The 25445-nt window shown below is 42.1% G+C and overlaps 2 protein-coding genes across 6 annotated transcripts in view; both read left to right on the top strand.

Moving 5' to 3' along the window:
• The window catches only part of IPO7 (importin 7), a 34457-nt gene extending 29409 nt beyond the window's left edge, over positions 1 to 5048 (top strand). For both annotated transcript variants that reach the window (XM_031614162.2, XM_090140457.1), the window contains exons 23-25: positions 724 to 930; positions 1263 to 1379; positions 3345 to 5048. In XM_031614162.2, the coding sequence (XP_031470022.2) occupies positions 724 to 930; positions 1263 to 1379; positions 3345 to 3442 (422 nt within the window). In that variant the 3' untranslated portion in view covers positions 3443 to 5048. The remainder of the gene's footprint in view (positions 1 to 723; positions 931 to 1262; positions 1380 to 3344) is intronic.
• Positions 5049 to 7440: 2392 nt separating this feature from the next.
• ZNF143 (zinc finger protein 143) overlaps positions 7441 to 25445 on the top strand; it is a 32762-nt gene continuing 14757 nt past the window's right edge. The window contains exons 1-9 of one of the 4 annotated variants that reach the window (XM_090140455.1): positions 7464 to 7557; positions 15110 to 15280; positions 17768 to 17883; positions 18987 to 19105; positions 19704 to 19796; positions 20349 to 20432; positions 20626 to 20706; positions 21709 to 21905; positions 24685 to 24759. In XM_090140455.1, the coding sequence (XP_089996581.1) occupies positions 18994 to 19105; positions 19704 to 19796; positions 20349 to 20432; positions 20626 to 20706; positions 21709 to 21905; positions 24685 to 24759 (642 nt within the window). In that variant the 5' untranslated portion in view covers positions 7464 to 7557; positions 15110 to 15280; positions 17768 to 17883; positions 18987 to 18993. Of the gene's footprint in view, positions 7558 to 15109; positions 15281 to 17767; positions 17884 to 18986; positions 19106 to 19703; positions 19797 to 20348; positions 20433 to 20625; positions 20707 to 21708; positions 21906 to 24684; positions 24760 to 25445 lie in introns of all 4 variants that reach the window. The other 3 variants (XM_031613993.2, XM_031613992.2, XM_031613994.2) reach the window with 3 other exon arrangements.

Genomic DNA, 25445 nt, shown 5'->3' with positions numbered 1-25445 from the left:
ATCATAGTCAGAATGATTTGAGTAGGAAGGGACCTTTTAAAGGTTTGGTTCTTATTGTCCTGCCCTGGGTAGAGGCATTGCCTGCTAGATCAGTTTGCGCCAAGCTCCAATGAAGATAACAGTTCTTAGTTTTTTCTTAAGCAAGGATTTCACGTTTCTCGTGGTCTGAACTTCATCAGCTTTTATAGACTTTTTCCTCTATGCAGTCTTGTCACAGGCTTTCACCTTTTTTGCATATTCTTTATTTGAAGATAAAAATTATGTGTAATTTCTCCCTATGTCTATTTTTTCATCTTTTCTATACAACACTTAAGCTTTTCTCTCTTGCTTCATTTTGCTTTTTACATTGTCATCCTGATGTCTTTGAATGTTTGGAGCAGCTTTCTGCATTTAAGTGTTTTTCATCTGTCTAGTTGAAGCCAGGTTTCTTTTTGATCTCTGCTGTTGATTTCTGGATTCCCCAAATCATTACACATCGTTAATCCTATTGCTTTTTGTAGTTCTCAAGCATCATTTCCAAGTCCCTTTTGAAAGACCCCTTTAAACATCTGTTGTCAAATTATCATCATTATTAATTAAACATATTATTTCAAACATTGTTTGGAGTACAAATAGTGCTTTGTTTAGTTTTATCAAGTGCTTTTCAACACTGACTATATATGTTTATGTATCTTTTTATCTGTTCTTGAGATTAAACATTTTTGTGTGTGATGTCTCACTCAGAGGAATTGGGGAGTGATGAAGATGACATTGATGAGGATGGTCAAGAATATCTAGAAATTCTAGCAAAGCAGGCAGGTGAAGATGGAGATGATGAAGCCTGGGAAGAAGATGATGCTGAAGAAACTGCTTTGGAAGGCTATTCCACAATTATTGATGATGAAGACAACCCCGTTGATGAATATCAGATATTTAAAACAATTTTTCAGAGTAAGTAATTTTATTTTCTTTTCTGGCCAACAAATTACATTTTAATTTAATTTTCGCCTGTCATTGTGAACCAGAACTTGCTGAAAGCTTCCAACAGGCTTTCCAGTATATGGTTTGAATGAGTTATTTCTTTGAAAAAGGGGAATTGTTGCCATCATTTCTCTTTCTAAGAAATGGGAGCTCTCAGAATGTTGTGGGAGGGAAACAGAGATATGTCTTGGATTATGTAATCCTAACAGGGTTTATCAGAATATTATTTTGATTAAAATGGCAGTGAGTTAATATGCTTTTAATGAACATATACCTTTTGTTTTGTTTTCTTTCTCTTGCAGCAATTCAGAATCGTAACCCTGTGTGGTACCAAACTTTGACACAGGGCCTTAATGAAGAACAAAGGAAACAATTGCAGGACATAGCAACTCTGGCAGATCAGAGGCGGGCAGCACATGGTATTTTTTCCCCTTTATATCATTAAGTAATGCAGCTATATATACATACTCAGCAGCCTATAAGTCAAGCCTAATAACATTTTCATCAAAGCAGGCTTGTTTTACAGACTGGAGATGCTTGAAAAGCATTGAGATTGCCTGGTCACAAAGCTTTAGTGCATAATTTGTATGGCAAACCACATGTGTATGAAATGGTAGAAACGTCTCAATTAAGAGTTGTTATCATTTGGATTATATATTATATACTTCATTATACGTATGGAAGTATATATTATGTAGTTTGTTATAATGTTGAACTTGAGAACAATTATTGAACTGAAAGTGGATGAACTTACAGGTATGGTAACAAGCAAACATGTTATGCAGCCAATGGAGTATTTTGTGATGTGACTTAGTGCAGCTGGGATAGCCACTGATTCTGTGGGTGGGAAAATACTTGCTCAAAAACTAGTATCCATCTATAATGCTACATTGTTAAATCTATTAAATATTTCAAAATGCTATTCTTCAGAGGAGATAATATGGATTGAGGCTTTTAAATATAGGAAATGGGCAAATATTCATGGCTCTTTTATTAGCTTCCTGATTGTTTGAGAGTAAGCCAATATATATCAGCCTCTGAAGTCAAGGCTGCATTTTTGTCAAGGTCATATTCTGCATCTTATTGTAGTAAGGTGCTTCAGATTAGAATTTCAGAAAGCTTTCAGTAAAAAGCTTAGTACTGGGTAATCATCTTATATATAATTTTTTTTGTCAGAAAATAGCCAGATGTATCGCAGAGCTTAAGTGCCTAGAGTGATCCACTTTGATAGATAGAAACTACAGTCTTGCTCTGTTCTACTTGTGCGTTTCATGAATAAGAATGTTCTTTTTTTTCCCACTGCTTATTCATAGAACAGATTAGGTTCAGGTTGTGAAGTTTAACTTAAGGAGGTAGATCCTCACAAGAAATTCTTAGGTACTAACAGAGCTTATTGATCTCCATTCAGGCTTCCTACCAGACCTAATAGGAGGATCTGGAATCTTAACTGTTTCACTACATAGCTAAGAAGAATCTCCGTATGCTAAGAGAAACTTGCCTTCTGTACTCTAAGCGACCAGGAGTGAACAAAGCCATGTTGCCTTGGTTGTGTTCTCTCCTTGTCCCTCATGAGCCATGGCAGCATTTTTCTGGCCTTTTTCAAATGAAACAGGCAAAATGCAGATCCTCTGTTTAATGAGTTGTTCTGTATTTCCAGAAAGAGACAAATCGGAAGTGCTTCAAGATAGGAGAAAGATAGACTTAAAGTTAGACATTTAATAACCTTGAGCTGGGAGTAATGCAACCCTTCTACGTTACCTAGATTGTAGTGTTGGTTGACAGAAATGCACGTCTGCTTTTTACCAACCTCTTTTTGAGCTCTCCTTTTGTTAGAGCTTGTAGAAAGATTAGAACTTGTAAAAGGCAATCTTGCTTTGATCTTTAAAGGATGTAATATGCATCTAATAAAAACAGAAGGAGGGATGGATTTGTGAACCTCGAATGCCTAAAGGTCTTAAGGCATGGTTGAAAATGAAACATGATAAATGTGGTGGTTTCTCTCAGAACTACGCTTATCCTGTTGCTTATACGCTTATACTTCTGCTTATACTGTTGACTTAAGAACAAATGAAAATTGAGCTGATATCTGCTTAATGCTTTTGTTTGTGATATGTGGTACTTATCTGACAGACAAGTATTTTAATCAGAAAGAAGTAGGCATCTGTCAGCAATTTTAGAAATCCAGCATTTGTTTAGGTCTTCCTTCTGAAATGTGGAATTATATACTCGTTCCCAAAAGCTAAAATGTGCTTGTTGGAAACATCAATTTCACTTATCATTTAAGCATAACTGTGAGTCTGCCTGCTGGGGCCTGATGCATTTCTGCTTTGTGGGCACTGATTAATTTTCCTTCTATCTTTGTTCTTTTTAATTTTTTTTTTTAGAGTCCAAAATGATTGAAAAGCACGGAGGATACAAATTCAATGCTCCAGTTGTGCCAACTTCGTTTAATTTTGGAGGCCCTGCCCCAGGAATGAATTGAATTATCACTTTTCCTGCTACTGTGTGATTGTAGTGAAGAGCTTGTGTTCCTCCCAATAGTGGTTCCAGAATTGGTTCATGTTATCTACAGCTCACTCTAAACTAATTGATAAATAGATTGGACAAAAGCCCCAGATGTGGGACCTGATCATGCAGTCTAATACTGGAAAGCAAACTAGAGGGTTTTTTGAAGATAGGAAGAATCAGAATTTAAAGCTTCAAATGACACACTTTGGAAATCGGAAATCAAGAGGGATGTCATGAAGGCAGCTTTTCTTTTTCTGAGGAAAAAAAAAATAGGCATGGGCTGCAGGACTATTTAAAATCTCATTTACAGTACAAGTTAGGAGGCAGACTTAATTTTTACACCTGTGGCGGTATGAGTATTTGCCCAACTTCCCTTTTCTCCCTTCCTTATTTGGGTGTCTATTCTTTCAGTGTAAATAAGGTAATCAAATAGCCTTACTTAATCTTCATCGTTTCCATTTATCAAGATTGTTCATATGTAGAATATTGGACACTTAATGTAGCACTACATAACTGATAAATCTGTAAATGAATTAGCACTTTCATATTGAAACAAGCCTGCTAGCCTATGTACAAAAATAGCAAAATGTTTGCTGTTTATAAAAAAATAAAAATAAAAAATAAGGGATGTATTGGGGAAAATAATTTCAAGTTATTAATTTAAAATGAACTAGCAGTTTTGTACCTGGTGACTTTGTGGTGCAGTCACCTCTGGCTGTGACTTGAATTCGGTTCTGTAAAAAAGGGGTTAGTGATATTTCATTGCTGCTAAAAAAGAAAAAAATAGCAACACCCTCTGTGTCCTTTGTTTTTCTTAAAGATCTCACTGTACGAGTTACAATTTGGATACAAATGTTCATTGTAAGCACTGAGAAAGTGATCTTTTCTGAAGCATGTAAATTAGATGTGAAGTTCTGCTCTTAAATGAGTTGATTGAAGTGTGTGGATGAAACATCTATATATGCAATCTATTAAAAAAAAATAATAATTTGGCTAACCTGGGTTTTGATCTATGAATGCAATTTTTCCCATAATATGCAAAACCTTTTTTTTTTTCCCCCCCACTGTGGTAGTGCAAGTGCACTCCCAGTGTTAATGTACGATTGTCTGCCTGATCCAGACAGTGTATTTGAAGTTTTGCCAATCTTCCATTTTTGAAGCCACAATTTTCTTCTTTCAAAGTTGCTATAGTAACTAGTATTTTAGCTAGAGAGGCGAAATACAGTTCCCTCTGGGACCACTATGAAAACCACTGTATGAAGAAGCCAGCAGGGAGATGCTGTGAATGGGTTGGCTCATATGCCCCCTCTTTCTTTTCTTAAAGCATAAATCCATAGGTTTTTGATCTTGCCTTGAGATCATTGGTGTCAGGTCTTTTAAATCAAATGTTTTTTTTTTTCTTTTGGCTGTTTTTATATAAAAATGTCACCTGCTGTTACAATTGATATTAAATGAGCTACCTTAATTTAATGTAAGCCTCCAAAATTTAAATACAGGTTAAAAAATAAACTGAGTTTATATCTGTAAAAATGAAATGCACATATATATATTATGATACTCAAAATGCAGTCTTCAGAAAATTGGTTTGTGTGGTGTGTTTTTTTACATCAGCAGCCTAGCTGGAATTGGTGTGGGGTTTCCTTGCTGACTGGCATGGTTCTCTGCCTTCTGTTTGTTACAGGACAGCTCGTGCTGTGCTGTGAACCAGGTACATGGGGCTTTTCCACTCCCTCCTCTCTGGACAGCCTTTCTTAGGTGAAAAACACTTCCCTGCAGAGTGCTGGCATGAGAGGCTGAGGCAGCATTATGCTGTCACTTTGCCTTATTGTGATACCAAAGGGGTACTCAAAGCAAACTTGTAGACTTGATGGATATTGCACCTGAGGTGAAAAAGCCTAAAAAATTAAGTATCTGTTACGCTGGTGCTACGGGAACCACAGTAGTACTAAACTTAGAGAGTCCTAAGCTGACTGGCAAAGTATGTAGGGCAGAACTGCATTGTATGAAATGCATAACTCCTGAGCACACCTACAGGTGTACTCTGGCCTCAAGCTCATCTCTGGACAGTTTTATCTTGAAGGAAAAGGTGATATATTGCAGAATTGTAGAATGTTTTTTTTTTTCCTGTGCATTCCTCAACTCTGAAAAACACTCAGTTGGACTTGAATCATTTTTGAACATCTGCTTGTTGGGTATCTGCTTATCTCATATACTTCCTGCCCTCCGGGGAAGGTCTGAGAACATTTTAGGGCAGACAGTGCTTTTGCATGAGGGTAAGAGATGCAACACAGCAGCAAGAAGGCTGCGTGTATAAAGCAGATGAAAAAAGAGGGAAAATTACCAATTTACTGCCATTGCTGTTTCTGGAACTTCTATTTTTCCACATCAAGAGGAAGTTTATCTTGGTGTGAGGATAGCCTTACTTCAAGGGTGCTTTCATGTGTTAATTAGACCAATTAGAAAGGAGCAGCTTTATCAAAAATGGATCCTACAACTTTGCTTTCCTTTGCTCCAAGAAATGTATTTATATAAATTGCAGCACAGTTTTACGTTGGTGGCGGTGACAGTGCATTTCATGATGCAACATTTCAGTTTTGGTGATGCACATGTCAAATTCTCCTACAGCTTGCACTTACCCATTCAAATTTTCAGGGATAATACAACTCTAAAGGAAGAGTTGGGAAACCTAAAGTCTGTGTTTTGTCTATTATGGAAGATCTCCTTTGATTAATAAATATCTTACACAACTCCTCCATCTTCACTCATCTTGGTGTGGGATTTGGGATGTAGGTGCATTCTGACAGTACTTGGGAGGTCTGTTGCTTAGCTCTGACGTTTGTTTTCCCCTCACAAATGCTGCTGACATACTTTATGCCAGTTGTGTAATCTTGATAACATATTTTTCCTAAAAAGAAGATAGGTTTTGGTGCAGTACGTCAAAGCCATGGTCAGATGTGTCACAGCCTTGAATTTACTACTACACGACTTGGATGTGCAGTGGAGTAATTACAAAGCACTGCACGTGCATCCAGGTGCTTTGTGCTGTGCCTTATGATCGATAGCCATCATCAGTCGCACAGGTCAAGCTGCATTTTCCTAACGGAAATTTCCTCCTTTTTGCAATTATCAGTTCTCGGAGAAGCTCCGTTACGGCCCGTTTCGTACCGCTTTCGTTAACTTGTCTTCCAGTCCTCCCTCTCGCGTACCGTGCGATCCCAGTCATTTCAGCCACTCGCTGCCGCAATGCCGCACGGCAGCGACCTACGGCTATTCTTCCACGCGCTTTCACTGCCTGTGGGGCTGCTGCCGGATTACTGCACTCCTAAAAGCCCCTGGGAACGAGCATCTCTCAGGGCCGCCTTACAAAACACCTTCCTCCGCAGGAGCCGGGCTGAAGCGGACGCGGAGCGCAGCGCACCCGGTGCGGCTGGCACAGACCCCGCGGCACGCGGCCCCGCCGCCCACCAGCCCAACCCGACCCCGGCCCCGTGCGCTCGGTTCCGCTCGGCGCCGGTGCTCGCGGTGGGAGCCCGTCGCCGCGAGGCCCGGCCGCAGCCCGCCTTTCCTCTCCGCCGTTACCGGCGGCTCCGCTCCCGGCGCCCCGGCCGCGGAGAGCCCCTCGCGCCGCCGAGGGCGGCCGCCCCCGCCCCGCCGCGTTCCGTTCCGTCCCCGCCGAGGGACCCGCGGCGTGGCATGCCGTGCCCCGCCGCCGCCGCCGCCGGGCCCGCTGCCCGGAGCAGGAAATGGCGCCCGCTCCCCTCCTGACGCGCGAGCGCCTCGCTCCCCGCGGTACAAAATGGCGGCCGCGGCGGCCCCGAACCCAGCATAGCCGAGCCGCCATGAAGCCGCGGGGCGGGGCCGCGGGCGCCTAGCCAATGGGCATCGGCGCGGGGCCTGGAGGCGACCAATGGCGGGCGGAGGCGGTGCCGCGCGGCGCCGCGCGTCCAATGGGAGCGGCGGGAGCTCGGGGCGCAGAGCCCGCCCGCGCGGCTCGGGGCGGCGCTGAGGCGGGCGGGCGCTGAGGCGGCCGTTTCCTGTCCTGGTGCATGGTGGTCGGACGGAGGAATTGTTGGAAAATTTCTCGGCGAGGTTCGTATATAAATGTGTTTTTACCCAGTGTGCCTTATTCTAACCACCGCCATCTCCGGCTGGGGCCGCGGCGCCGGGCCGCCGGGCCGGGCCGCACCCTGCGCGCCGCGCGTGGGGCTGCGCCGAGGGGCAGCGAGCGAGCGAGCGGGGGCAGGCGGCAGCGCGGCACCGGGCGACGCCGACGGACCGCCGCGCCGCCGCCGCCCGCGCGGCCCCCTCCTCCCGCCGGCGGCGCGGCCTCGGGGCGCGGCGGGCCTCGGTCCCGGGCACGGCCGCCGCCCCGCCGCCCCCCGCCCCGCCCCGGGCGGCACCCCGAGCCCCGGGGGACCCCATCCGGCCCCGCCGGCCGCCCCCTCGCGGGGCGCCGTTGGCCGCTGCGTCACGGGCGGGGGCCGCCGGCCGGAGGGAGGCGGGGAGCGGGCCGTTCGCGGCGGGGCCTGCCGGCGCGGCTCGGCGGGCTCGGAGGGCTTTCGGCGTCGCTGAACGCGGCGCCTTTATTCCCGCGGCGCGGTGCCTCGGCCCTCCCAGCCGCCTCGGGCCGCGCCATGGGTTACGCGCGGCGCGTCCCACGCGAGCCGTCCTGCGCCCCGGGACGGCGGCTCGGCTCGCGGCCTTCCCGGCCACGGCCGTTCTCAGCGTCCCGCCCCGCTGCCGTGCGCCCGCCGGGCTCCGCAGCCCCGAGCGCCGGCTCTGCTGGCCGCGTTTCAGGTGATGGTGCCCGAGAAGCGGGGCGTCCTTACCTCCGCGGCACGCCTCTGTAAGAGCACGCCGCGTAACTTCGCTCTCGCCGCAAGGTTCTGAAATGACGGAGTGCAACAGAACCACGCCGTGGTGGCTTTTCTCTTTGTGTTTCGTGGGCCGGGCCTTAACGCGGTGTTTGTAGGCTGCGAGCTTCCCGTCTGAGTCGCTGTGGAAGATGGAAGTCAGGGATGTGCCCTCGAACAGCACGAGGCTGTGTTGGTACGGATGGAGGCTTGATTGGGCTGTGTGGGATAAACGTGGAAATGGTTTTTGAGAAACGTATTCCAAATTGATTACATAATTTACATAAAGTATTTTCGTTATAATAATGAAATAATGTGTGTCCCTGTATCTCTGTTCTGCCTTACGCTGTATGGCTCAAGTAAAGCAAATGCCCCAGCCAGGCTGAAAATGTCCTTAGCCAGAACATCACTTAGTTCACCCTGTGTCATCATGGTAATGTCTGTGGTTGGGCATCGTGCTGGGACTCCCTTCTCTCAGAGGAGACGGACAGAGATAATAGCAGTAAATATTCCCCAGCAGTGAGTGCCAGATTGTAAATGTGTGTTTATCTCTGGACCATCTCAGGTTCAGCAGGTCAGGCTGCCTCTGGCCCAAACACTGCACTGTGCTGCCCAGGGGGTGGAACTGGCAGGAGCGCAGGCAGGGTGCAGATGGTGCTGCTGTGCTGTCTCCCAGCTGAGCTGTGAGGTCATGAGCTGCCACTATTGGCTCCACACCTGCACACATAGCGTGGCTGGGCTGAGGGTCTCTGCTAGCTCCTGTGGTGTCAGGGCCTCCTCCTGGGTGCCATCTGTGCTGGGCTTTCATTAAAACATTGTGAGAATATATACTTATCTGTGCTTATCTGTATTGATACTTGGCCAGAGGGAGTTCAGCAAATGTCTGAGAAGGATATCCAGAAACAGAAGTGATCCATCAGACCCTCTACCTATTTTTTTTTCTTTTTCTTCATTTATCAGCAAATACTGAAGGGGGTTGGAATGTACCTCCATAATGCACATCAGCTGTGTTAGAGGATTTGGAGTGGCTAATTACAGGTATTGCTCAAGCTTATGTTCTTTCCTGAAAAAGCTCCTTGTCCTGACTCATCCTAAAGAACTTAGTGGTGTGCAAAAGAATGGAGTGGTGGATCAGTAATGGGGGCAGTGCAGCACCTGCCTTGAGCTGATCCCATGGCCATCTAAGTCCACAGAGCTGTGTGGTGTGAGATCTTCACTGTGAGGAGCTAATGGACACTGTTAGAACAGGTCCTGCACTGCTGCTTTGGCCTGGGAGAGTACTTCTGAAATGAGTGGCTTTCCTGGTGTGCTTTTTACACCTTTCTAAGTAGATGTCCCCTATTGAAATGAACAAACGTGTCCAAGTTAAGGTCCACTTTATCATAGAACAGCTTAGGTTGCAGGGACCTTAAAGATCATCTAGTTTTACCCCCCCCACCGTGAATGGGGCTGCCACCCATTAGATCAGACTGCCCAACACCCCATCCAGCCTGGCCTTGAGCACCTCCAGGGATGGAGCATCCTCAGCTTCTCTGAGCAGCTGTGCCAGTGTCTCATTGCCCTCCTTCCCAACATCTAACCAAAATCTCCTCTCTTTTAGTTTAATGCCATTCCCTTTTGTCTATCACTACCAGACCGTGTAAAGAGTCACTCCCCCTCCTGCTTGTAAACTCCCATCAAATACTGGAAGGCTGCAGTGTGGTCTCCGTGGAGCCTTCTGCAGGCTGAACAAACCCAACTACCTCAACCTTTTTTCACAGGAGAGGTGCTCCAGCCCAATGGCCATCTTTGTGGCCCTCCTCTGGACCCACTCCAACAGCTCTGCATCCTGTGCTGGGGGCCCTAGATTTGGGCACAGTACTCCAGCTAGGGCCTCACAATCCCCTCTCCCCCTTTCCCCCCCCCCAATTGATGGAGTTTGATGCAGCCCAGTATACCATTGGCCTTCTGTGCTCTAAGAGCACACAGCTAGATTATGTCCAGTTTTTTGTCCTTCCTCCGCAGGGCTGCTCTCAAGGAGTTCTCTCAGTCTGTAATCATATCTGGGATTGCCTCAGCCCAAGTGCATCACCTTGCATATGGCCTTCTTAAACCTCATCAGGTTCTCACAGGCCTGCTTTTCGAGCCCATCCAGGTCCTTTTGGGCTGCAAATGTTGGCGTTTACTAACTTTGGAGTGTTGTTACAAACTCAATGTAATGGCCTTTTAAAATATATGAGCTTTTGTTTTAAATAAAGCTAAAAAGAAGACAGCTATGTTTTTTTTCCCCCTTACAGTGCCGTTGGGCTTCCATTAGAGTTCAAGACACTGATCATTCCTTGCTGTCACGTGTAAGCTGTCACCTTAGAGTTTTGGGTTAAAACATGTTCCACGTGGATGGAGTCTTTAAGAAATGCTGTCATTGAGTTTCTGAGGATTCTTCAGTTGGCACATGTCAAACTGTTTCCCAAATGATAGGGCTCAGCTAAATGTGGGTGAGTTTTCACATGCATCAAAAGACACATTCCTGATAATCAGAGAAATTGTTTAAGTGTCAGGTATAGTGCACAGACTACAAATAGTTAAGAGTCAGAACTGGTCTTTAGTGTTCTAGTTTGATGATTTTGTTACTCTTTTGCTCTCAACAGTTTGACTCTTGCCCTCTTTCTTGATCATCCCCCAGATTTCTGCTTCCCACACTGTCGTTTTTAGCTGCTGCCTCTGACACATGGATGTACGTACTGTAGCATCCCAGCCAACCTGTGTTTGCCTTTCCTTGCCAATGGCTTTTCCTCCTGTATTGTCATGTCACTGCAGAAAAGCAGAAGCATGCTTTCTGCTCTTTCCTCACCAAAAGGTGGTCAGTTTTTCTCTTCTGTCCTACAAGGAAACAGGTGAGCCTGATAGAGATATGTGATGTGGGTAACCTGTCCCTGTGCCACAAGGGCTCCTGAAAGACTGAAGGAAACACCGAAGTCCATAAAGTGGATAATGATCCTAATGGATGGGTTTTCTTCTGGAACTGAAAAGTCTGCTCTGAAATGCAGGGTTTTTTTAACAGAGATGCTCATAGGTATTCATCTGAGGTTGGAGTGAGGAGTTGGAGGGAGTTCCAGCCATATAAACATTGATGGAAACCACAGCTAATTTGTCATGGCTGACGCTGGTACATCTGCAGTTGTTACTGATTAACTCATATCCACATACTTTGTCAAAATTCCTGATTTTGCTGGCAGCCTCAGCAGGTTCAGAAGATTTGAGTGGACGGTGACCAACAAGCTTTCCTCTGACTCCAGACCTAACACAGTTTCTGAACATGCACGTTATTATTTGCCCAACGTAGCGGTGCTGTCAGTGACATCTAATTTGCTGCTTTGGTACAGACCCTGGTCTGAAGCAGAGCCTACAGCCATGCTGCTCACTGGGGGTTACCCACAGCAGAGCTGCCATGGAGTGCTGCCGCTCCAGGGAGGTTGGGAGCGTTGCACTGCTGTCTGCAGGGAAGCTGTTTGTCCCACAGCTGCCACTGATGGAAAGCCTGACCCCGCGCTGCCTGACCAGTCGTTTCTTCTCTAATACGTTCAGGCAGAGGAAGCAAGCACTCATAGCTGACCGCACAGTGATGGGAAAAGAGCTGCCAGAACGTGAGCTAATGACATAAAGTTCTGTGTTCTTACTGCTCACGTGGAGCTGTGCTTTATTCTGGTAGTGGTAAATTTGTGTTGTTTGTGAAGGGATCAAATTCTGACAATGAATGAGTTTTGGAGGGAGCTGTATTACCATTGAGACAGCGCATCTCTGGAAGATTGGGAGGGTTGAAGTACTGCAAAAAGAGTAAAGTGGAGCCTTGGATGGGACTGCCAGCCCCTGCTCAGGGCGACACATGTCTTTGTGGCTTAGTGGTGCTGCCATGCTGCACACAGACGTGGTGCTCATGCACTTGGCTCTGCTGTCAGGATTGATTAGGTTCTTCTAGGCTTGGTGTGCAGTGCTTCCTGCCATCGAGAAAACACTGCTCTGGTGTGCTATTAAATTGTGTGCCTTACACCTCTTTAGCGGCTGGTCTGCCTGAATCCAGCTGTTAGCAATGTCTTCTGCAGAGGTTTTGGTCTTTGTTTCAGTCTTGTGTCCATCCTGTACAGTGAGTGATTGATTTAATGTGGAAATGACTGCGTAATTATGTCCTGGGTCCCTTTGCGAGAACAGGAAAAAATACAGGAAGCAAAGATGATAGAACAAAGCACCAAGAAAGTGAGAAATGCCTGACATCAAGGCGTTCTTCTCTTATTTGTTATAAAAATCCAATTTTTATATTTTTTTCCAATCCACGCTGATCAATTATAGTATGAAATCAACATTGTAATGCAACAATACAATGCTGAAAGAGGCTAAGGCTGTCGAAGGAGGAAGAAGTCCATGTCTTATCTCTTGAAATGTTTGATCAAAGCATGGACAGGACCTAGATGTCAGTTCTGACGCTCCAGATTTCCGAAGTAATGCTGGGAAGGACTGTAATACAGGTACAGCTGGGAACAGAAGGAAGCTTTGTGAGAGCCTTTGTTTTGCCACATCTGTATTTCTGACCCTGGCACTGTCTGATGCCTTCATGCAACTGCTGATCTAACCCTCGGTCCCATAACACACAAAGTTTCTGGGCAGCTCTGTTTTTTTAATCCATACCACCACTTTTTGCCCTGAGACCCGTCAGGCTGCAGTGCTTGTTAATTATCAGTTGCACTAAACCAGAATGCTAATTGTAGGTATTAATTGTGGTTTTTCACAAACTGCTTATTAATCAAACTGCTTGGGGGAAATGATACTGATACTGACAGTTGTATCAGTTCTTAAGGACCCTAATTGGATAGTGATAGGACAAGGGGGAATGGTTTTAATCTGAGACAAGGGAGATTTAGGTTAGATATTAGGAGGAAGTTTTTCACACAGAGGGTGGTGACACGCTGGAACAGGTTGCCCAAGGAGGTTGTGGATGCCCCATCCCTGGCCAGGCTGGATGTGGCTCTGGGCAGCCTGATCTGGTGGTTGGCGACCCTGCACATAGCAGGGGGTTGGAACTAGATGATCATTGTGGTCCTTTTCAACCCAGGCCATTCTATGATATGATATACTGCAGCCAGAACTGAACTTGGGATCCAGCTTTATCAATCAGGAATGCAGCTTCCTAAAATTCCTTAGTGAGATATTAACAGGTACAGAGTTGTGTTGTTGGCCACTTCACTTTTCCAGGTTGGCTATCGTCTGCTGTTTTCATAAGCATTGCAGAATTACAGTGGTTTTGCACATCATTAGATGGGTATTAAAAATAAAAGTGACGTTTATTTTTAAATTAAATAGATGGATGTTATTTCAAACTGCCCAGTGCTGTCTGTGTGGCAAGGGTGAGCAATCACAGGGTTACCTCATGTCTGGAACAGCCTTTTTCCTGTCTGTCTTTCACGGTTCTTTCACCTGGCACTGCTCAGCCTGTCTTCTCGCTCCTTGCGTTTTGTAACCCTAGCTTTTCCTCCTTGGCTTCTGTTAAAAACTTTATTCCCTTTCATGTTACTGATGTCCTAAGTATCAGCGGTTTTTTTTTCTCTCTCAGGAGTTTCTGCTGCTGTCACTACAGGTTTTTCCTTGTCCAACAATACAATCTTATAATAATTCTAGCAATGCCAAATTCCAGTTTTTGTTTTCCAGCTGTTATTTGCCACATTCTCAGTGACATAGGGTCTCCTCTGTCTTCAGCTGCCTGACTTCCCACTCCTCCAAACCCAATTTCTGCCACATGGCACCATGCCCTCTGCCAGTGCCTGCTTTTCTTTCAGTTCCATCCCACCTGCTGTTTCCTAGTTGTTCCATTCCTGATTTTCAGCCCAGACTCCTGTTTTCAGCTGCCATATAGAGCTTACAAAAAACTTCTCTTTTAGCATATCATCTTTTCTGCAAAACATGTGACAGCACCCAAAAGAAGATGTCTGGTAATGTGAATGTTATGGGGGAAGGAATACAGAGTTACAGGAGCTCTCTCACATGCAGCTTCATGAGGTCTTCATGAGAAATCCTCCCCCCATGCTTCCACGTATCTGAGTGTTAAGAACTTAGTGTGTTAGATCATACGGTTTTTCCTGTTTGGAGAATTTTAGATATATATATAAACATGTATTTAAAAAAAAAATTAATAAAAGTTAGTGTTTGTGTACCCTGGTGGGTGGCATGTTTCACATTTCTGGTACAGCTTCCATCAGCAGTACACTGAACAAGCTGCTTTCCCTCTGTGCCTGATGGTGCGAGACTTGTTTCAGTGTCCTCTCTTATGATTGCCTTTTGCTTCCTCCTGTTTTCAGTGCAGGGTGTTCAGGCTTCAGCTATTTTCTATCTCAGGCTGATTTTTCTCTGGGTAGCATTTCAACCATCTTAAAAAGATAAGATCTTCTCTGCACGAATGCCATAGGAGTATTCTGGTGATCAGTCATGTCAGGTACGCAGTGTGTATTACAGTCCTTTAAAAAATCTTCCCAAATACATTGATGTGTGCCTTTCAAAACTACAACTTGCACACGGTCTGTAAAGATCTGCAGCAGCTCACAGAATCAAGTCCTATGTTTTCAGCTCAGTGAGTACCTCGTGACTGCACGCGTGTCTTCCTGTAGGACAGCTTTTGAGATGAACTGGAAAACGTGGATCTTGTTTAGTGACCGCAGAGTTTTCAGGCCAGGGCTGGTGTGTTTTCCTAAAAATGGCCACTTTCAACTGCTTTTTACCTGGAGGTGTGGCATTTGAAGTTGATGAAGGAAGTCTTTCTCTTCCAGGTTCTTGCAGACACGTTCCTGGCAGACAGAAGGTTGAAGTAGCTTAGGGGGAGAAGCCGGTGTGATTTGGAGTGGAAGAAGGGTAAAGACATTTGCTGGAAGCTGGGAAGAGACCATCATATAAGCCAGTTGGCAGAAAGGAGAGGGAGCAGAGTGAATAAAGGAGCTGAGGTGAGGGAAGAGACTTCAGTTTGATCAAAGCACGCTGGCTTCAAACAAACAAAAAAGCCATGAATGAATAAAAACATGATAGGAAGTGAGATTTTCGTGGTGACTGATGTACCGACAGCATGGTGATGTTGTTCTAAAAGTATGCAGTACCAAAATGATTGGATAACCAGAGACTCAGAGCAGTGTCACTTGGAAGTGCTCTAGATGCAGAGGTTACCTGAGCCAGCCCCTGCTCCAGGTGGGTCTGTTGAAGCAGGTTGCCCAGGGCTGTGTCACATCATCTTCAGCACCTGCGTGGATGGAGAGTCCATAACCAGTAGTTGGCTATTCTAACTGAACAAAGAAACAAAATGTGATGATGTTGTGTCAGCAATACAACAGATTCTCGGTGGTGTCCCAATCCATTTCTCTACAGTGTTACCCAGCTTTTCTTTTCCCTTTATTCCCTCTCCACGCTCTTCCTCAAACCTCATAGTGCTGTCTGCTTAGCTTGTCTTCCCTGCTAGGGAATGGGAAGGGACCTTTAGAGGGAGCAGCGTGTCCTTTAGCTTGAGGGTATTCCTCCCTGCACAGATTTTGGGTTATTTTGGTGACAAGGGTGGGATGAAGAAAAATGTGCTGGAAATTTGGTACTGTGACAGTGCCATCTGAAGAAGAAAACTGGTACTTTGAGGAGAAGGAATGGAGTTGAGGTAAGTTAGTGGGAGGGCGGAGGATTGGGAGAAGGATAGATTGCAAGGGGCATTTTGGAAGGGGTCAGAATTGAGGAAAAGCAGCAACATGGTTATCTGCATTAAATCTATTTTTTTTTCTTACAAAACAGCCATTGAGCTTTCAAGCAATGTGTTCTGCTAAGGCTCTTGCGTGGCTTTGCTTTCTCTGTACTTCCCAAGATTTAAGAGAACAGCATAAATTCTGGAGGGAGATCCTGTTTCTGTTTTGAAGGCAGATTGTATGCTAACGATGCTGAGGGCTTCTTAAAAGATGTTTTGCTAGAAGAGGGAATTCTCAATAGAAAAACCCAAATGAGAGGCCTTCAAAGTCCAGTCCCTGCTAGAATGATTTCAGAACACCATCACAAAGAGCCTTTCTTCTCCTTTATATGAAACAATGTAGATGATTTGCAGCCTACTTCCACAAGGTGTCCTGAAAATTGAGTGAATGGGAAGCACTGTCAATACAGAACACTGTGTTAGCAGTTAAGAGGGTAAATAAACTTTGTTCCCCACTAGCATCTCATGTTGTAATTACGTAATTAGACTTGCTACAAGCTGGCAGTACCTCCAGAGAAGCAGTCCCAGCAAACTGGTCTGAGATAAAACTTCTTAAAATTTATTTATTTTGCTAGTTTGTTCGTTTATTTTAACTGTGGGTTTTCTGTTCTTAATCACCACGGTGTACTTGAATGCTGAAGAAAGGGCTGCTTCTGTGCAGTGCTTGCTTAAGCCACTCCTGTAGCTCTTGCACGGTCTGCCATTTGTGGTTTATGAGCAAAGTGCTTCCTAGGTGAGAGTTCTCTCCCCATTTTAGAAGAGGGGGTATCGATGGGGAGCAGGGAGCAAAGCTGCTTGTCTAAAGCCACTAAATTGGAGATGGCAGAGCGACTCCTGCTGTCATGCTGGGAAATAGAAACTGCTTCAGAGTCACTTGGATCTATTTGGAAAATGTGACTTGGATACACTCTTTGACTACTGAATCAGTGTGCCAAATCTTATAAGTACTGCTGGCATCCTGTAAGCATAAGTCCTAAATGGTCTACTTTGATTTCACTGTTCCTTAGTTTCAATTTAGTGAATGTGAGTGTCTCCTTGGTTTTTGAGACCACTGATCAGTTTGCTCATTCAAAGGCAGATTTTCATAGCATAGAAGAATAAATAACTATTTAGAAATTTAATCAGAAGTAAATTTGAAATCCTAGATTATTCTCCTCAACCTTGAATTACAACACAGCATGTTACAGAACCATAAGATTAAGAGCCTTGCTTGTTTATCTATACTCTTCTTTTTGAGATTATCTAACTTCCAATTATCATGAGAAGAACTCCACTAAATACATTAGTGAAAAAAAGGAAATGCTTTAATGCTGTGTAGCCTACATTGCAATTTCATGTGATCTTTTTCATTCATCCACCTCTCTGTATGTGACTCATTTTTTCTGAGGTGAAAGCCAAGATCTGAGTTAGTAGGATGCAGTGTTGTGAATTTGCTTTATCCACTAATACTAAAAATTAGTAGCATCCTTTCAGATTCAATTGACTTCTTAATATCTCATATGGAAGCATGTCTGGGCGAAAAATTAGTATCCAGAGGAATGGCTGGTTCTCTGAGATACCTACAGAGTTGTGCCTGTTGCTTAGAATCACTATCTTGTTATTAACACATTTTGTTGTGAGATCATTTATTAATTTAGATATATATCCTTACAGGTAGTTAGATATAAATGTTTCTGACCATTCAGATTTGCTAATCAAGTATGTGTTTCACCAGTGTGTGATCCTGAACTTCTTGCTGGCACTGGAGTTGTTGATACAATGAAAGCCCTGCTGTTTTATGGGTGACCATGAGTGAATCGTCAGCTTCATTTTAATTTGGGGGACAAAAAGGTATCATTATTTGTACCACCATTGACACAATTTTTTTCATTTTTCATTGATAAGTTCTTTACAGAGAGAGTGGTGAGGTGCTGGAACAGCTGCCCAGAGAGGTTGTGGATGCCCCATCCCTGGAGGTGTTCAAGGCCAGGTTGGATGGGGCTCTGGGCAGCCTGGTCTAGCATTAAATGGGGAGGTTGGTGGCCCTGCATGTGGCAGGGAGGTTGGAGATTCATGATCCTTGAAGTCCCTTTCAACCCTGGCCATTCTGTGATTCCGTGATTCTTTTCTTTGTATGGGTTGTGGTTTAACCCAGCTGGTGGGTGAGCACCACACATTCATTTGCTCACTCCCTCCTTCCCAATGGGATGGGAGAGAGAGTTGGAAAAAAAAAATAAAATAAAAGTCGTGGGTCGAGATAAAACTGGTTACTAAGATAAAGACAAGGATAATTGTTATGACTATATGTAAATATGAATGCATATAAAGCATGGAACAGAAACAATTGCTCACAACCTCCTGATCAATGCCCAGCTAGCTCCCGAGCAGCAAAAGAGAGAGAGAGATGAACTCCCAACTCCTTCAAAACACCTTCTGTTTGATGTCGTATGGCATGGAATATCCCTTTGGACAGTTTAGGTCAGCCATCCTGATTCTGTTCCCTCCCAGCTCCTTGTGCCCTTCTCTGAGAGTGGTCTCAGCTCTGTACAATGCTGCTTAGCAGCAGCTATAAACTTCAGTGTGTTATCAACATTGTTTTTCTCCTAGAACCAAGTCGTAGCATCATACACTCTGAAGAACACAGTTCTGTCCCAGCTGGAATAGAGATGATATGTTAGTTCAAGTTCAATTTACTAACTGCTACCTGAAGTTCTTAATAGCTTACTTAATTGAGATAACAGTACTTAACTATTTCAAATAAGTTTTTATTCCTTTTTTCCATTGAATTATTTTACAGCTCTCTCATTCATTCATTGCATCATCTGTGTGTGGAAGGTAACAAAAAATGTTTGTAGCAGCTGCATAAAAATCCAGTTAATCTTGGATTGTATTTAACTAGTTCTGGTTCAGTATTTAGATTTTGTACTGATGTCCTGTGAATGCTTTCTTTTTAGGCAGACAATGTTACTAGCTCAGATAAACCGAGACTCTCAGGGAATGACTGAATTTTCTGGAGGAGGAATGGAGGCCCAGCATGTGACTCTCTGTCTGACAGAAGCTGTAGCCGTGCAAGGTGAGCATTCAGTTGAAATGATTATTACTGTGTCTTTTCTGTTAGAAGGTCAGATAAAACTCTAAAACTCAAGCAGTGTATTCTAAATGAGGAATGTAACACAGATCAGCAGATTACTCTTAGTTAGCTGAGATGGAGGTCACTGATTTAATTAAGAGAATGATCTCTTAATTAAGGAAATAGGAGTATAAACGTATCAAAATAGATACTTGAAAATCTGACTTAATTCTCACAGTGGTTTTACTAATGGTAGGTAATAGTGTACTAAACAAAATTATTGATTCAAATAGATATCATTATTTCACTGTTGGGACTAATTACCTAATTAATATTTTCCCTAAAACCTAAACTTAGCAATCATTTATTCAGTAACATAGCTTTTCTAGTTAGAGCAAATAACATTGTGGCTGTCCTCTTTATGGAGCGAGGTCTTAAATATCTGACCACAGTATATCTTCAAAGTTGAAAATCCAGAAAACCTACTAGTATTTCTAAAATCTCTGGGTCATAAGGGATGTAACATTTTTGGAGGTGCTTAACTGGTGATTTTTAAAGTTTGATGCTGGTAATAGTGAATATGAACCTTTTGCTTTACTAGATGGTGACAACTTAGAAAACATGGAAGGTGTAAGTTTGCAAGCAGTTACCCTTGCTGATGGCTCCACTGCATACATACAGCACAATTCTAAAGGTAGGTAAATGACTGGAAGTTGATTTGTATCGACATTGTATTCCTCTCTTTATTTGTATTCCTCTCCTGTCTTAGGTTGTAAACCACTCTGGGTAGTAAAACTGGGGAAAATCTTCACAGTGTTTTCAAAGCTGTACTCCCAATTGGGGTATTGCAGTAATAATATCAGATTAAATATTTATTTTCAGTACTAATAAGATGCAGGTATCAAATGCAGAACATAAGTCAAACACATAAGCAAGATACTCTTCCTGCTTCAAACCCACGTACCAACATTTTGCCTACTGGATAGGTAATAAAATTTAGTGTTCTCTATTGAGTGTATTTATTTCAACCATCATGCCTCTTACCATTTTTTTATCCTAGAATTTTTTTATCCTAGAATTTTAAAACCACTGTTTCTTAGCCCCTTACTATGCTTCAGCTTTAGCAAGCAGTGTGTGTCTGTGATATGGTACTGCTATTCTGAATGATCCAGGAAGTATCTGCTGTGTGTTTAAAGTAGGTTGTGTCACACTGTTAGATTCTTTAAAAGTACTCCATGTATTTCAGATGGTAAATTAATGGATGGCCAAGTGATTCAACTAGAAGATGGTTCTGCAGCCTATGTTCAACATGTACCCATGACTAAAAGTAGTAAGTGTAGTAATACAAGAAATATATTTTGAAGTATTTTATTACTGATAGATACCAATATTAACTAATCAATAATCATTTAAAAAAAGCTTGATTTCTTATTATTTTGCAAAGAATCTTGAAGAGAGAATTTTTCTAACTAATGCATTTTTCAACCTCTTGTCAAAGCATTGTAATTTTTTCTTCTAAACAGGGGACAGCTTGCGTTTGGAAGATGGACAAGCAGTTCAGCTGGAGGATGGAACTACAGCATTCATTCATCACACCTCCAAAGGTAAATGGCTTTTGAATAATGATTTATTATTTCAGAACTTCAGCAGTACAAAACATGATACTGTATTTAAACAATTACGTAATTTAGTGTGATTCCCATTGCAGCTTATTTGTTACTTCTGCTTAGTGGCATCTAATCATTAGTCTGATTCAGTTCTTTATTAGGACATCATATAGCAGTTATAAGCAGAATTTAAAAAACACCAACTGTGTATTTATTTTTAAAGCCATGGATATCAATGAAGTAAATGCCACATTAGTAGAGCAAGTAAGCTGTTGTACAGATTTCAGCCATAATTTATGTAGAATTAAGAAGAGAAAGCAGTTAAGAATGAATCAGTCAGTTCCTCTTAAACTAAAGAATGCAGAGACGTGACATACATTTGAAAAATCATCTCTTGATGATATTGTCTTTAAGTAGTAGGGCTGAAAATGTGATGATTGATGGTCAAAAATGCAAACATTCATTTTAAATTATAACCTAGATTGCTGCAGAAGCTGATTATTCTCATCTGAAGAGCAATCTTATCTCTTTTGGAAATGTGAACAATTAGATATTTTAATAAGCTAATGTGACAAAAATTACATTCCACTGCCAGCAGCACTATTTAGAGTTTATTTTGCATCTATTTTTACGTGATTCTGATATCAGAGTCAGATCCATACATTCTAAAATCAGATGTATGTGTTTTCATTTTATTATGAGTGGATAATGAGTTGGAAGAATATCTGTGGTTGTGATTTCCTTTGTTAGTAAAGCTAGACCAGAATTGAATAGACTAGAATTGGTTTTGCACTTCTGCAAGTGTGTAGATGGTGTTGTCTTGAAAAAAAGTTAATCTGCTATTCATAGTATTATATTTTAATTGGTTCTATTGCTCATAAATATCAGACACATACATGGCTTTTGGAGACATTTCCTAAGCAGCAGTAGTTTCTTGTGTAACTACAGATATTGCTATTCCTTTTTCCATTTGTAACATGTCATAACATTATTTCTCAGACAGCTATGATCAGAGTGCGTTACAAGCAGTCCAGCTGGAGGATGGAACTACTGCCTACATTCACCACGCAGTGCAGATGCCACAGTCAGATACCATTTTAGCCATTCAAGCTGATGGCACAGTGGCTGGTCTTCACACAGGAGATGCTGCCATTGACCCGGATACCATCACTGCTTTGGAGCAGTATGCAGCTAAGGTATGCTGAACGATAGTTCATCTGTCTGTAATGCTTTAATGTCATATCACATGATGCTTGATGGCAAAAGCCCACTGTGATCTAAGAAATAAAATGATAAGAGAGACTTCAGACTCTTTTAAGAGAGAACACCAAATTGCCACAACAGTGCCTCGCTGTTATGGGTAGCTCCAGTGTGTGCTCTTCCATAAAGAGAACAACAGATTGAACACCAAAATGATGTGGAATCAAGCTGATGTGCATAGTGATTTGGACAAGTAAATAACTATTTTCTGTAAAGCACATAAGATTGGAGAGGAGCCTCCTCAGAAGACGTAGTTTGGAAAGAAGGACAAAGTTAAATTATTCTTAAGAAGAGACCACTGCTGATTTTTTTTTTCTTCTTGCTTTGAAAAGAGTAGGGCCTGTTATCTTCAATAAGGATATTACATGATAATAAAGTGTAAAAAACACAATTAGACAGCTAACGAATTTGGAGAAAGCTTCTGTGATCCATGCTTTTAATAGCAAAAATGTAATGTGAGGCTAAAAATTCATGTTCTCCACTTCAATGGACTTTTGTGAAGCATGGTCTGAATATACAGTGAACAGTGCAACTTTCGTGACTTAATAGTTTCCGAGTGTCCTGATTCCTGGATGACTGCTGTCAGTGCTTGTATTGGTTTGGAAAGGAGTTGAATTAATTTTATAATTTGTTCTCAAGCATTACTAGGAATTGTCAAATTTTGGGAGAAGGCCAGCTAGGGTGATTAAATGGCAAATACACCATTCTTTCCATTATGTTTATGTGCTGTAATTGAAGAAAACATAAGAAAGCCCATCAGATTGTGTTACATTTAGCTGTGCCTTACATTTTCATTATGTAAAAAGGTAATTCAAGGTTAGCTGTGCTGTAGCAACAAGCTTCTATGCATTGCCTAGCTGTTATTTCATCTAAGTTTAAATCAATCTGAACTTTGTCCTTTTTAATAAGGAGTTATGTTAATACTAATTTGTTATAAAAGTACATTTCTGTTTTGTAGAGAAGAAGCAAATATATTTGCTCTTTTCTCCTATTCATCTCAACATGTGTTTTTGAATTCTGTAATGTGAATTAGTATTCTGAAGTATACTTGTGTATACCTAGGAAAAACCCTACTTGTTTCCTTAAAGCTTTCATCTCAGCCCTATCCTGAAACATACTGCTAGAACTTCTCAAGTGAATTTCCAAGTACTGAAACTGCATTATGTGCAAAAGCAAGTAAGAGCTGAATTGTTACACCCCTGTTTTTCTCTTAAAAGGAGAAATGCGGTTTTATGATTCCACTCCATGTCCATATAGACTTCATAATAAGAAAATGTATACTTTTAATAGCAGATGGTTTAGGACACTGAAAAAGGTACAGAAAGGGGCAGCAATGATGACCAAACAAATGAAATATATGAGGTAAGGATAGGAGAGAATTTTATATGATTTTAAGTGGCACAGAGTAGTGACTTGTCATTGTCTTTACCAGTGTAAGAACTGGGAAGCATCAGATAAAACTCTCAGGTCATGGGTTTGATGACAACAAGGAAAGGATACTTTTTCAAACAGCATAAAGTGAAGCCATGGTACTACTTGTAGAATGTTGCTCGTACTACTTATATCCCTGGATTTAAAGGGTAATTAGAAAATTCACGGAAGAAAAATGTATCTGGGGCTATTAGGTAGAAACATGTGATTTCTAGTTCAGGAAGTTCCTAAGCCACAAATTGCTTGGAGGCTGGGAGGATATTTCTGGAAATGTATCACTAAAAGAAGACCGCAGAGAAGCTCACTGGAATTGGTGGAGGATATTCATTTTTCATCATTTCTTACTTCTCTTTTAGGCATAGTCAACGTGTCTTGCAAAGCACATGTAAAGACTAATTGGAATCCTCTTAATTTTAGACTTAGTCAATGACACCTTCCTCTCAAAGCAACCATGAAAATGTGGATTATTGCTCTCAGTCTGCATAAAGTCAGAGGATATGTAGTGGAGTTGCAGATAGGAATTGTGACTAGATTTAGGGGCACCAATCTCAGCCTTGAGTGTAAGAGGGTATTGTGAATGCGAGTGCTCAACACAGAGGCAACTACTGAAGTGTGAAACTTAGTAAAGTATATTTTAAATTAGTGTTTTTTGCTACAATGACTGCTGTTCTGAGTTAATGCATTTGAGAGCATATTAAGTAATCATTTCAAATATTCTAGGCTCCTTGAAAAGCAGAGATAGCTTTCTCTTCCTATAAATTGTATTTAAAAATAAACCTTAAGAGCAGTACACAAGATACACAAGTCCTTTCTTACCTATTGTAATTTTACTATTATGAATTAAGAAGTGACACATTGTCTAGGTACTTTGATTCTAAAGGAGCTGTGCTGTTTGAAACAAGTGAACCCTGAACTCTGCTTAACACAGTGAGAGATGCTTTTGTATTATAAAAAAAAAAAGTTTTTTTTCTCTCAGAACTCAGTATTGTCAATTTTTAATAATTTAATATACTTTCCTCAGTTTTTTCATCTAGCACGTTCAGTTCTTGCAGTCTTTTTGATGTCATTTAAGACAGTCTTGAGATGCTTACCTTACCTGTTGTATAATGCAGGTGCTGCAAGCGGGACTTTCATGTAAACGAATGTATTGTAGGATAACCAGGTTTCAAGAGGGAGCTAGAGAGCTATGGAAGAATAAGACCCCAGGAACTGTCTGTCTGTAAATCTGTCTTTCAGATGAACAAAAATAGCTTATGTTTTTCCCATATCAACCTCATTTTTCAGGTGTCTATTGATGGAAATGACAGTGTTAGTAGCACGGGAATGATAGGCGAAAATGAACAAGAAAAAAAAATGCAGGTATGTAGCACAATAGAAAATAACTGTGTGCATGTTTCTTCAGTCTTCTCTGTGCATAGTCTGACTGTCTAATCTACTAGTCTATAGATGACAGTGCTTTAAGTGAACCCTTCAGAAGCAGACAAATATTTTCAGTTCTTTTTCTGCTATCGTGTTATTACGTAGAAGTATAAAATCTTATTGAGGTGAAGGTGTTAACCCAAAAGTTCTATGAGTAATGGAAAGTATAGGTAAAAATTATGAAGTCTCCAGCCTTTTTTACTTTAACCAGGAATCTGTAAAATCTTAATTAGGAACAAGAGCAAAAACTAATAATAAAACCCTATGCCCTCATATGCTCACATGACAGGTTCAGAAATGGCCAAATCATTGCACTGAGAAAGATTTGGTCATCAAAGAATCAGTGTTCTTCCTTTTGTTTAATTTAAGAGGTGATGAAGTAGATGAGAATGGAAAAATATCTTCTGAGGTAAAAATATATTACCTGTGAAAGAGGGAATTACAGGCTCACCTCTGACAATGACCTCAAAATCCTTTTTTTTTTTTTTTTTTAAGTTAGGTCCCACAATATTTAAAACCAATGACAATCTACAGCTGAGTGACACAATTGTGAAAGGAGAGAAGGGCTAATTTAGAAGTTATCAATAATATTAAAATATATTCCATAAGTATAAATCAAGAACTTC

This window comes from Phasianus colchicus, chromosome 5 (assembly GCF_987193195.1).
Source record: "Phasianus colchicus chromosome 5, bPhaCol1.hap1.1, whole genome shotgun sequence".
Taxonomy (NCBI): domain Eukaryota; kingdom Metazoa; phylum Chordata; class Aves; order Galliformes; family Phasianidae; genus Phasianus; species Phasianus colchicus.
The sequence above is the reverse complement of the archived record's forward strand: the minus strand, read 5'-3'. Positions and strand labels throughout refer to the sequence as shown.